The following is a 13592-nucleotide window of genomic DNA, read 5'->3' as shown; positions in this document are numbered from 1 at the left end:
TCCTTTTCATTTAAGGAAACTCCCAACACATTGCCATTTAGTGTATAACTTGCATTTATATTATTTTTGCCAAAGTGCATAACCTTGCATTTATCAACATTGAACCTCATTTTCCAGTTTGCTGCCCAGTTTTCCAGTTTAGACAGATCACTTTGCAAAGTGGCAGCATCCTGCATGGAACCTATAGTTCTGCACAATTTAGTATCATCTGCAAAAATAGAAACAGTACTTTCAATGCCCACCTCCAGGTCATTAATAAACAAGTTGAAAAGCAAGGGACCTAGTACAGAGCCCTGCGGTACTCCACTAACAACACTGGTCCAATTAGAAAATGTTCCATTTACCACCACTCTTTGTAGTCTATCTTTTAGCCAGTTCGCTATCCAGGTACAAATACTATGTTCCAGGCCAACATTCCTTAATTTAACCAGTAACCTTTGCAATTTGTCTCGGAATATCACTCTCTATATCATACTAACAGTTAATTTAAAGGTAATTTAACGATCCCTGTTTAATGGAACTCGCAGGCCCTTGGCTTGGCAGCTGAGTGTGAATGGGATGGATCCCGAGTGCTTGTTGTGGGGCTGTAAGCCATTTGTCTGGGACACATTAACACTGGGTGTTGCACATGATGTCATTGCACCCTGACATTACATAAGCAATAGGTGCTATACAGACACGGCATATGTGCTGCCCTGCCTCATTACATAAACAATGTGTCATCCCCCCAAATGTCTTTATAGCGCCCCCCTCTGACTGTATAACCAACAGCATGAGCACTTGTCTCTTCTACACCTTAATTACCCCTGTCTCTCCCCCCAGATGGAGCAGCAGCGAGCTGAACTGAACCAGGAGAGATCCCGGGGGCAGGATCTGGAGTGTGACAAGATTTCTCTGGAGAGACAGGTACAGAGCTCACGGGGAGTTCTCTCTTCTCTCATATAACTGCCCCATGAGATCTCCATGCTGCCCCCCAGTGGTGGTTCTCATTATCTCTCTCTCTTCTCTCATCCTCCCCAGAACTATGTAATTGCCCCATGAGATCTCCATGCTGCCCCCCAGTGGTGGTTCTCATTATCTCTCTCTGCTCTGATCCTCCCCAGACCTATGTAACTGCCCCATGAGATCTCCATTCTGCCCCCCAGGGGTGGTGCTCATTATCTCTCTCTCTTCTCTCATCCTCCCCAGACCTATGTAATTGCCCCATGAGATCTCCATTCTGCCCCCAGGGATGGTGCTCATTAACTCTCTCTGCTCTGATCCTCCCCAGACCTATGTAATTGGACCATGAGATCTCCATTCTGCCCCCAGGGGTGGTGCTCATTATCTCTCAGCCAAACACCCGCAGAGCTGAATCTGAGATCTTGCCCCATTCTGCACTTGTCTCCACAAGCACCTCAACTCCTTCATTCCTTTGCATTTATTCACCCCCTTCTCTTGTAGAACAAAGAGCTGAAAAACCGCTTGGCCAGCATGGAGGGGCAGCAGAAACCCAGCGTCAATGTGTCCCACCTGGAGGCAAAACTACAGGAGATTCAGGAGCGGCTGCAGTTGGAGGAGAGGTATTAGTTGCTCAGTTTGGGGAAGGTGGTTATTATAGAACACGATTTGCCCTGGGAATTGGATTCGCCAACGGACATTGGTGCTGATTTATTAACAAAGGTGCTAAATTGCTGTTGTCCATAGCAACCAGAAACTGCAGTGGTGCACTTGGAAGCCAATCAGCAATTAGATCTGAGCCAGTGTGTGGCAAGTTAGAAAACAAAGACCTAATCGACCAGGTTGTCTGTAGTCCTGTGCAGTATAGGGTTTGCCCTATGTCCCCTCATGATATAGCAGTGCTGAGTACCCCCACTGTTATGCTTTGCAGGGAAAAGGCCACCCTACTGTCTACAAACCGCAAACTGGAAAGGAAATTAAAGGAACTGAATATCCAGTTAGAGGATGAGAGGCTCCAAGTTAATGACCAGAAAGACCAGGTAAGTCAGACTGTCATGATTGGCTGGATACCATGATACTACATGTGCTTGAGTATATGGCCTTCTGGGAAAAATCCCTGACCTGTGTGTTAGTGCTTGCACCCTGCAGCCTTCTGGGAAATCTTCCCTCTCACCTGTGTGTTAGTGCTTGCACCCTGCAGCCTTCTGGGAATAGTTCTCTGACCTGTGTGTTAGTGCTTGCACCCTGCAGCCTTCTGGAAAATCTTACCTCTCACCTGTGTGTTAGTGCTTGCACCCTGCAGCCTTCTGGGAAATCTTCCCTCTCACCTGTGTGTTAGTGTTTGCACCCTGCAGCCTTCTGGGAAATCTTACCTCTTACCTGTGTGTTAGTGCTTGCACCCTGCAGCCTTCTGGGAAATCTTCCCTCTCACCTGTGCATATTGCTTGTGACTCCTCTTCCTCCTCCCACAGTTGAACCTGAGGGTTAAAGCCCTGAAGCGGCAGGTGGATGAGGCAGAGGAAGAGATTGAGCGGCTGGAGGGTCTCCGGAAGAAAGCCGTGCGTGAGATGGAGGAGCAGCAGGAGATCAATGAGCAGCTCCAGACCCGGGTTAAAGTTATGGAGAAGGAATCCAAGTAAGTGTGAGACACTGTGAATTATGGGGGTCCCCTGTGTGTGTGAGACCATAATGTCACCTGCACTTCTCAATCCTCCGAATCTGTGATAAGGTTTGGCTTATGGGCCTCATTCTCCTCCTTGTCTCCCCCCCACAGGCGCAAGCCCATCCGACCAGCCCACGATGACGACCTGAGCTCAGACGGAGAGTTTGGGGGCCCCTACGACCCCAGTTCCATCACCTCACTGCTCACGGAGAGTAACCTGCAGACCAGCTCATGCTGAGACACCCTCACATCCCCAATATGTGGCCAGTAAGCCTTGGGCCAGGAAAAGAACCCCCCAAATGCTTCCAACCCTTCCTGACTGAGGGTCCCACTGTATATAAGTCCTGCACTATAGGGTGGGCTCTTCTTACACTACATACTGTGGCTGGTAGGCTATCCTGCTCTTTTCACTCCCCGTGTGGGTTCAGTGCAATGTTGGGGTACAGTCAGTTTGGGGATATTCCCTGAGACTCAGAGATGTCATTGTGTCTGGGGGAAGCCCCTCTTTGCCTTAAGGAGGATCATTAGGTGCTGAACCCCAACTGTGCCTCGCTGCCCATACATCTCTCTGAGAGAACGAGTCGTGCCAGCAATAGGCCTGTGTCACACAGCTTGCACTCTCATGTGTGCCACGTTGCCTGCAAGCATAATCGGGGGGTTTCTTTTGTCCAGGGGTGGGGGGCCGAGTGCCAGGAACTGTAAGTACTACTTGTGCAATGTCTTATGATGTCAAATGTCCATAAAGAAGTGAATCTGGATTTGTGGGGTGCAGCCCTGTATATATTCCTATAATACAGACAATTTACTATATATATATATATATATATTCATGGCTTTCTATTCAGGTGCACAACTCCAGCACAACCAGTGGAAGAGGAATAGTTAATATATGAGTGGCCCGTGGTTACACAGAGGACGGGTGCTGGGCACCCATTGTAGGTGCGGGGGAGGGGGGTTTCTATGGAATGTCGCACCCCACTCTCAGGAATGTAACTGAATACTGTTTCTAAGCCGCAATCTTTTACTCTCAGCCAAGGAACGACCCGACCCAGGGATCCACTACTACATACAATTTGTATATTGGTTTCTACTGATTTCTATTGGATCTCTGTATAATGCATCGATTATATGTTAATAAACCTACTCTGATTGCTCATCACTCTCCCTCATTTCTTATAATGTCACTCACCCCTCATTCTTGCCAGCTTGTCTCTCATTGGCTTCAGGCACGAAGGCCCTTTATGTGCCCTTTAATTATTGCTTTAGAAAAGGGTGTATATTCCTTTAAGAACACAGGTGCAGTGTGGCCAATGAAACTTGCAACTGATTGGTCACTTGGTCTGGAGGGATCACATGGCTGAAAGTCTTAGAGCCCCAGTGTATAAAAGCTGTCAGGTCCCTGGTCTGAATGGGGTGGTCTTTAGTGTAGGGTGTTGATTTCACTCACACATATGAGTTTGACAGCCTTGTGCCTTTATATGGTCACAGAACAACCCCTCAGTGACTTCTAATATCCTTATCATTTACAGTAGGGGGTACATTATCCCTTATAATATATGAGTGATACTCAAAGTTCCCTGTATAACTCAGCCTGCAGCCTTGTGCCTTTATATGGTCACAGAACAACCCCTCAGTGACTTCTAATATCCTTATCATTTACAGTAGGGGGTACATTACCCCTTATAATACATGAGTGATACTCAGAGTTCCCTGTATAACTCAGCCTGCAGCCTTGTGCTTTATATGGTCACAGAACAACCCCTCAGTGACCTTCTAATATCCTTATCATTTACAGTAGGGGGTACATTATTCCCTTATAATACATGAGTGATACTCAGAGTTCCCTGTATAACTCAGCCTGCAGCCTTGTGCCTTTATATGGTCACAGAACAACCCCTCAGTGACTTCTAATATCCTTATCATTTACAGTAGGGGGTACATTATCCCTTATAATACATGAGTGATACTCAGAGTTCCCTGTATAACTCAGCCTGCAGCCTTGTGCCTTTATATGGTCACAGAACAACCCCTCAGTGACTTCTAATATCCTTATCATTTACAGTAGGGGGTATATTATCCCTTATAATACATGAGTGATACTGGGAGTTTTCATTGTATAACTCAAGATTACTTGTCCTTTATTGACTGCAGGGGAAGTTGTAGACACAATAAGGAAAGACAAATAAAAGGAGAGTGTGCGTGTGTGAGAGAGAGACTCGGGGCTGGGCGAGACTCTCGCTGACGTCAATCACATTGTACTAGCGAACTGCACTTCATTTAGTGCCAGACAAAGTGTGAGAATGGGGTGAGGAAGAGCAGAGAGAGAGGCGGGGCCTCTGGGTGAGGATCACACCTGGAAATTGTAGGACAGGTAATGTAAAACCTGCCAGGGAATGTGCTTGTCTCCCTTCTCACCTCAGGGGGACTGTAAGCTCCTTGGGGAAAGGGTCCCCATTATAACATTAGAGTGTAAGCTCCTTGGGGAAGGGTCTCCCATTAAAACATTAGAGTGTAAGCTCCTTGGGCAGGATGTAATAGGGGTCTATAGAGAGAGTGGAGATAAGAGAAGAGGTCAGTGACCCTGCCAGTAACAATTCTGTGCATTATGACCAAATGCTCCAGGTCAGATTTATTCCCAGACTCAGGTCTGTTGGTAAATAAATGTGGGGGTGACTCTGCACTTGAGCCCCTCCTACCTCTCCCCCCCCCTCAGACTTGGGCTCCGAATAATGAGCTTTGGCCTTGGGAACATTTATTTTGCACGTCAGTAACATGTGATGTAAACCCCCCCCCCCATCCTCAGAGGGGCCCAGTCATTTCATGTTTCTCAGGCCCAGGTGTGTGGAGTCAATATCAGCTGTGTGACCCCCTCCCCCGTCTGTCCCAATAATGAGTCTGAGGCCTGGGGGTCACTACAGAAAAGACACTAATTTATATACAAGTCCAATAAATATGAATAAAACTGATCAACATCTACATATTTTGGGGACATGAAAAATGAATTGTTGTTGGGCCCAGTGATATCTGTTTACGTCACTGTGTGATATGTCTGTGTCCTGTACCAAAGCATTGTGGGTAATTTCTCTATGGCCGTGCCCCGTACCAAAGCATTATGGGTAATTTCTCTATGGCTGTTTCCTGCACCAAAGCATTATGGGTAATTTCTCTATGGCTGTGCCCTATACCAAAGCATTATGGGTAATTTCTCTATGGCCGTGCCCCGTACCAAAGCATTATGGGTAATTTCTCTATGGCTGTTTCCTGAACTAAAGCATTATGGGTAATTTCTCTATGGCTGTGCCCTGTACCAAAGCATTATGGGTAATTTCTCTATGGCTGTTTCCTGCACCAAAGCATTATGGGTAATTTCTCTATGGCTGTTTCCTGCACCAAAGCATTATGGGTAATTTCTCTATGGCTGTGCCCTGCACCAAAGCATTATGGGTAATTTCTCTATGGCTGTTTCCTGCACCAAAGCATTATGGGTAATTTCTCTATGGCTGTGTCCTGTACCAAAGCATTGTGGGTAATTTCTCTATGGCCGTGCCCCGTACCAAAGCATTATGGGTAATTTCTCTATGGCTGTTTCCTGCACCAAAGCATTATGGGTAATTTCTCTATGGCTGTTTCCTGCACCAAAGCATTATGGGTAATTTCTCTATGGCTGGGCCCTGTACCAAAGCATTATGGGTAATTTCTCTATGGCTGTTTCCTGTACCAAAGCACTGTGGGTAATTTCTCTATGGCCGTGCCCCGTACCAAAGCCTTATGGGTAATTTCTCTATGGCTGTTTCCTGTACCAAAGCATTATGGGTAATTTCTCTATGGCTGTGCCCCGTACCAAAGCATTATGGGTAATTTCTCTATGGCTGTTTCCTGAACTAAAGCATTATGGGTAATTTCTCTATGGCTGTGCCCTGTACCAAATCATTATGGGTAATTTCTCTATGGCTGTTTCCTGCACCAAAGCATTATGGGTAATTTCTCTATGGCTGTTTCCTGCACCAAAGCATTATGGGTAATTTCTCTATGGCTGTGCCCTGTACCAAAGCCTTATGGGTAATTTCTCTATGGCCGTGCCCCGTACCAAAGCCTTATGGGTAATTTCTCTATGGCTGTTTCCTGTACCAAAGCATTATGGGTAATTTCTCTATGGCTGTTTCCTGTACCAAAGCATTATGGGTAATTTCTCTATGGCTGTGCCCTATACCAAAGCATTGGTACAAGTCCAATAAATATGAATAAAACTGATCAACATCTACATATTTTGGGGACATGAAAAATGAATTGTTGTTGGGCCCAGTGATATCTGTTTACGTCACTGTGTGATATGTCTGTGTCCTGTACCAAAGCATTGTGGGTAATTTCTCTATGGCCGTGCCCCGTACCAAAGCATTATGGGTAATTTCTCTATGGCGGTTTCCTGCACCAAAGCATTATGGGTAATTTCTCTATGGCTGTTTCCTGAACTAAAGCATTATGGGTAATTTCTCTATGGCTGTGCCCTGTACCAAAGCATTATGGGTAATTTCTCTATGGCTGTGCCCTGCACCAAAGCATTATGGGTAATTTCTCTATGGCTGTTTCCTGCACCAAAGCATTATGGGTAATTTCTCTATGGCTGTGTCCTGTACCAAAGCATTGTGGGTAATTTCTCTATGGCCGTGCCCCGTACCAAAGCATTATGGGTAATTTCTCTATGGCTGTTTCCTGCACCAAAGCATTATGGGTAATTTCTCTATGGCTGTTTCCTGAACTAAAGCATTATGGGTAATTTCTCTATGGCTGTTTCCTGCACCAAAGCATTATGGGTAATTTCTCTATGGCTGGGCCCTGTACCAAAGCATTATGGGTAATTTCTCTATGGCTGTTTCCTGCACCAAAGCATTATGGGTAATTTCTCTATGGCTGTGCCCTATACCAAAGCATTGGTACAAGTCCAATAAATATGAATAAAACTGATCAACATCTACATATTTTGGGGACATGAAAAATGAATTGTTGTTGGGCCCAGTGATATCTGTTTACGTCACTGTGTGATATGTCTGTGTCCTGTACCAAAGCATTGTGGGTAATTTCTCTATGGCCATGCCCCGTACCAAAGCATTATGGGTAATTTCTCTATGGCTGTTTCCTGAACTAAAGCATTATGGGTAATTTCTCTATGGCTGTGCCCTGTACCAAAGCATTATGGGTAATTTCTCTATGGCTGTTTCCTGCACCAAAGCATTATGGGTAATTTCTCTATGGCTGTTTCCTGCACCAAAGCATTATGGGTAATTTCTCTATGGCTGTGCCCTGCACCAAAGCATTATGGGTAATTTCTCTATGGCTGTTTCCTGCACCAAAGCATTATGGGTAATTTCTCTATGGCTGTGTCCTGTACCAAAGCATTGTGGGTAATTCTCTATGGCCGTGCCCCGTACCAAAGCATTATGGGTAATTTCTCTATGGCTGTTTCCTGCACCCAAAGCATTATGGGTAATTTCTCTATGGCTGTTTCCTGCACCAAAGCATTATGGGTAATTTCTCTATGGCTGTTTCCTGTACCAAAGCATTATGGGTAATTTCTCTATGGCTGTTTCCTGCACCAAAGCATTATGGGTAATTTCTCTATGGCTGTCTCCTGAACTAAAGCATTATGGGTAATTTCTCTATGGCTGTTTCCTGCACCAAAGCATTATGGGTAATTTCTCTATGGCTGTTTCCTGAACTAAAGCATTATGGGTAATTTCTCTATGGCTGTTTCCTGCACCCAAAGCATTATGGGTAATTTCTCTATGGCTGTTTCCTGCACCAAAGCATTATGGGTAATTTCTCTATGGCTGTTTCCTGCACAAAAGCATTATGGGTAATTTCTCTATGGCTGTTTCCTGCACCAAAGCATTGTGGGGAATTTCTCTATGGCCGTGCCCCTTACCAAAGCATTATGGGTAATTTCTCTATGGCTGTTTCCTGCACCAAAGCATTATGGGTAATTTCTCTATGGCTGTTTCCTGCACCAAAGCATTATGGGTAATTTCTCTATGGCTGTTTCCTGCACCAAAGCATTATGGGTAATTTCTCTATGGCTGTTTCCTGCACCAAAGCATTATGGGTAATTTCTCTATGGCTTGTTTCCCTGCACCAAAGCATTATGGGTAATTTCTCTATGGCTGTTTCCTGCACCAAAGGCATTATGGCGTAATTTTTCTATTGGCTGTTCCCTGCACCAAAGCCTTATGGGTAATTTCTCCATGGCTTCCCTGACCAAAGCCATATGGGTCATTTCTCTCTAGTGGCCGTTTCCCCGTACCAAGAGCCTTATGGGTAATTTCTCTATGGGCTGTTCCCTGCACCAAGCATTATGCCCGGGTTAATTTCTCTATGGCTGTGCCCCTATACCAAAGCCATTGGTAGCAAGTCCACATAAATATGAATAAAACTGATCAACATCTACATATTTTGCGGGACATAAAACATGAATTGTTGTTGGCCCAGTGGATATCTGTACGTCACTGGTGTGATATGTCTTGGTCCTGTTACCAAAAGCATTGGTGGGTAATTTCTCTATGGCCGTGCCCCGCACCAAAGCATTATGGGTAATTTCTCTATGGCTGTTTCCTGAACTAAAGCATTATGGGTAATTTCTCTATGGCTGTGCCCTGTACCAAAGCATTATGGGTAATTTCTCTATGGCTGTTTCCTGCACCAAAGCATTATGGGTAATTTCTCTATGGCTGTTTCCTGCACCAAAGCATTATGGGTAATTTCTCTATGGCTGTGCCCTGCACCAAAGCATTATGGGTAATTTCTCTATGGCTGTTTCCTGCACCAAAGCATTATGGGGTGTATTGTGGGTAATTTCTCTATGGCCGTCCCGTACCAAAGCATTATGGGTTAATTTCTCTATGGCTGTTTCCTTATACCAAAGCATTATGGGTAATTCTCTATGCTGTTTCCTGCACCAAAGCATTATGGGTAATTTCTCTATGGCTTGGCCCTGTACCAAAGCAATCTATTATGGGTAATTTCTCTATGCTGTGCCCTGTACCAAAGCATTATGGGTAATTTCTCTATGGCTGTTTCCTGCACCAAAGCATTATGGGTAATTTCTCTATGGCTGTTTCCTGCACCAAAGCATTATGGGTAATTTCTCTATGGCTGGGCCCTGTACCAAAGCATTATGGGTAATTTCTCTATGGCTGTTTCCTGCACCAAAGCATTATGGGTAATTTCTCTATGGCTGTGCCCTATACCAAAGCATTGGTACAAGTCCAATAAATATGAATAAAACTGATCAACATCTACATATTTTGGGGACATAAAAAATGAATTGTTGTTGGGCCCAGTGATATCTGTTTACGTCACTGTGTGATATGTCTGTGTCCTGTACCAAAGCATTGTGGGTAATTTCTCTATGGCTGTTTCCTGCACCAAAGCATTATGGGTAATTTCTCTATGGCTGTGCCCTGTACCAAAGCATTATGGGTAATTTCTCTATGGCCGTGCCCCATACCAAAGCATTATGGGTAATTTCTCTATGGCTGTTTCCTGCACCAAAGCATTATGGGTAATTTCTCTATGGCTGTTTCCTGCACCAAAGCATTATGGGTAATTTCTCTATGGCTGTGCCCTGTACCAAAGCATTATGGGTAATTTCTCTATGGCTGTTTCCTGCACCAAAGCATTATGGGTAATTTCTCTATGGCTGTTTCCTGTACCAAAGCATTATGGGTAATTTCTCTATGGCTGTGCCCTATACCAAAGCATTGGTACAAGTCCAATAAATATGAATAAAACTGATCAACATCTACATATTTTGGGGACATGAAAAATGAATTGTTGTTGGGCCCAGTGATATCTGTTTACGTCACTGTGTGATATGTCTGTGTCCTGTACCAAAGCATTGTGGGTAATTTCTCTATGGCCGTGCCCCGTACCAAAGCATTATGGGTAATTTCTCTATGGCTGTTTCCTGCACCAAAGCATTATGGGTAATTTCTCTATGGCTGTGTCCTGTACCAAAGCATTGTGGTATTTCTCTATGGCTGTTTCCTGCACCAAAGCATTATGGGTAATTTCTCTATGGCTGTTTCCTGAACTAAAGCATTATGGGTAATTTCTCTATGGCTGTTTCCTGCACCAAAGCATTATGGGTAATTTCTCTATGGCTGTTTCCTTGGCATTATTGGGTAATTTCTCTATGGCTGTTTCCTGAACAAAGCATTTATGGGTAATTTCTCTATGGGCTGTTGCCCTGTACCAAAGCATTATGGGTAATTTCCTCTATGGCTGTTTCCTGCACCAAAGCATTATGGGTAATTTCTCTATGGCTGTTCCTGAACTAAAGCATTATGGGTAATTTCTCTATGGCTGTTTCCTGCACCAAAGCATTATGGGTAATTTCTCTATGGCTGTTTTCCTGACTAAAGCAAAAAGCATTATTGGGTAATTCTCTATGGCTGTTTCCTGCACAAAGCATTATGGGTAATTTCTCTATGCTTCCTGCACCAAAGCTGGGTAATTTCTCTATGGCGTGCCCGTACCAAAGCATTATGGGTATTTCTCTATGGCTGTTTCCTGCCACCAAAGCATTATGGGTAATTTCTCTTATGGCTGTTTCCTGCACCAAAGCATTAATGGGTAATTTCTCTATGGCTGTTTCCTGCACCAAAATTATGGGTAATTTCTCTATGCCAAAAGGGTAATTTCTCTATGCAACAAAGCTCTCATGGCTTGTTTGCCCTGGCCTACTGACCAAAGCATTATGGGTAATTCTCTATGGCTGCCCGTACCAAAGCATTATGGGTAATTTCTCTATGGCTGTTTCCTGCACCAAAGCATTATGGGTAATTTCTCTATGCTGTGCCAAAGGGTAATTTCTCTATGGCTGTTTCCTGCACCAAAGCATTATGGGTAATTTCTCTATGCTGTTTTCCTGTACCAAAGCATTATGGGTAATTCTTCATATGGCTGCCCTATACCAAAGCATTGGTTACAAGTCCAATAAATTGAATAAAACTGATCAACATCTACATATTTTGGGAGATTAAAAATGAATGTTGTTGGGCCCAGTGATATCTGTTTACGTCACTGTGTTATGTCTGTGTCCGTCTGTGGTATTTTCTGCAAATGTATTGGGTAATTTCTCTATGGCCGTGCCCGTACCAAAAGCATTATGGGCATATGGCTGTGCACCAAAGCATTTATGGGTAATCTCTATGGCTGTTTCCTGAACTAAAGCATTATGGGTATTTCTCTATGCTGTTTCCTGCACCAAAGCATTATGGGTAATTTCTCTATGGCTGTTTCCTGCACCAAAGCATTATGGGTAATTTCTCTATGGCTGTTTTCCTGCACCAAAGCATTATGGGTAATTTCTCTATGGCTGTTTCCTGTACCAAAGCATTATGGGTATTTCTCTATGGCTGTGTTTGGCCAAAGCTTATGGGTTAATTTCTCTATGGCTGTTTCCTGCACCAAAGCATTATGGGTAATTTTCTCTATGGCTGTGCCCTGTGCATTATGGTAATTTCTCTATTTCCTGCACCAAAGCATTATGGGTAATTTCTCTATGGCTGTTTCCTGCCCAAAGCTGGGTAATTTCTCTTATGGCTGTTTCCCTAAAGCATTATGGGTAATTTCTCTATGGCTGTTTCCTAAACTAAAGCATTATGGGTAATTTCTCTATCTGTATTATGGTTTTCTCTATGGCTGTTTCCTGTACCAAAGCATTATGGGTAATTTCCTCTATGGCTGTTCTGCACCAAAGCATTATGGGTAATTTCTCTATGGCTGTTTCCTGCACCAAAGCATTATGGGTAATTTCTCTATGGCTGTTTCCTGTACCAAAGCATTATGGGTAATTTCTCTATGGCTGTTTCTGCACCAAAGCATTATGGTAATCTCTATGGCTGTTTCCTGCACCAAAGCATTATGGGTAATTTCTCTATGGCTGTTTCCTGCCGGTAATTTTCTCTATGGCTGTGCCTGTACCAAAGCATTATGGGTAATTTCTCTATGGCTGTTTCGTGCACCAAAGCATTATGGGTAATTTCTCTATGGCTGTGCCCTGTTACCAAAAGCATTATGGGTAATTTCTCTATGCTGTGCCCTGTACCAAAGCATTATGGGTAATTTCTCATGGTGTTCCTGTACCAAAGCATTATGGGTAATTTCTCTATGGCTGTTTCCTGCCACCAAAGCATTATGGGTAATTTCTCTATGGCTTGTGCCCTATACCAAAGCATTGGTACAAGTCCAATAAATATGAATAAAACTGATCAACATCTACATATTTTTGGGGACATAAAAAAAAATTGTTGTTGGGCCCAGTGATTATCTGTTTAGTCACTGTTGTGATATGTCTGTTGTCCTGTACCAAAGCATTGTGGGTAATTTCTCTATGGGCCGTGCCCCGTACCAAAGCATTATGGGTAATTCTCTTATGGCTTTTCCTGTGAACTAAAGCATTATGGGTAATTTTCTCTATGGCTTCCTGCCAACCAAAGCATTATGGGTAATTTCTCTATGGCTGTTTTCCTGAACTAAAGCATTATGGGTAATTTCTCTATGGCTGTTTCCTGCACCAAAGCATTATGGGTAATTTCTCTATGGCTGTTTCCTGCACCAAAGCATTATGGGTAATTTTCTATGGCTGTTTCCTGCACCAAAGCATTATGGTAATTTCTCTATGGCTGTTTCCTGCACCAAAGCATTATGGGTAATTTCTCTATGGCTGTTTCCTCAAAGCATTATGGGTAATTTTCTCTATGGCTGTTTAAAGCATTATGGGTAATTTCTCTACTACCAAAGCATTATGGGTAATTTCTCTATGGCTGTTTCCTGCACCATAAGCATTTATGGGTAATTTCTCTATGGCTGTTTCCTTACCAAAGCAAAAGTCATTATTGGATAAAAATTCACATTAATTTTTTGGCAAAAAAGAATTTGTTGGGTAATATCTTTTATCGTGGGAGCTGTTCCTGCACCAAAGCATTGTGGGTAA

General features: G+C 43.7%; 1 protein-coding gene across 5 annotated transcripts in view; it reads left to right on the top strand.

The window, feature by feature from the left end:
* cgn.L (cingulin L homeolog) overlaps positions 1 to 3756 on the top strand; it is a 31525-nt gene extending 27769 nt beyond the window's left edge. For all 5 annotated transcript variants that reach the window (XM_041571935.1, NM_001088501.1, XM_018228711.2 and 2 more), the window contains 5 exon segments: positions 823 to 906; positions 1444 to 1562; positions 1871 to 1979; positions 2412 to 2575; positions 2714 to 3756. In XM_041571935.1, the coding sequence (XP_041427869.1) occupies positions 823 to 906; positions 1444 to 1562; positions 1871 to 1979; positions 2412 to 2575; positions 2714 to 2840 (603 nt within the window). In that variant the 3' untranslated portion in view covers positions 2841 to 3756.
* Positions 3757 to 13592: the final 9836 nt, after the last annotated feature.

This window comes from Xenopus laevis, chromosome 8L, assembly GCF_017654675.1.
Source record: "Xenopus laevis strain J_2021 chromosome 8L, Xenopus_laevis_v10.1, whole genome shotgun sequence".
Taxonomy (NCBI): domain Eukaryota; kingdom Metazoa; phylum Chordata; class Amphibia; order Anura; family Pipidae; genus Xenopus; species Xenopus laevis.
The sequence above is the reverse complement of the archived record's forward strand: the minus strand, read 5'-3'. Positions and strand labels throughout refer to the sequence as shown.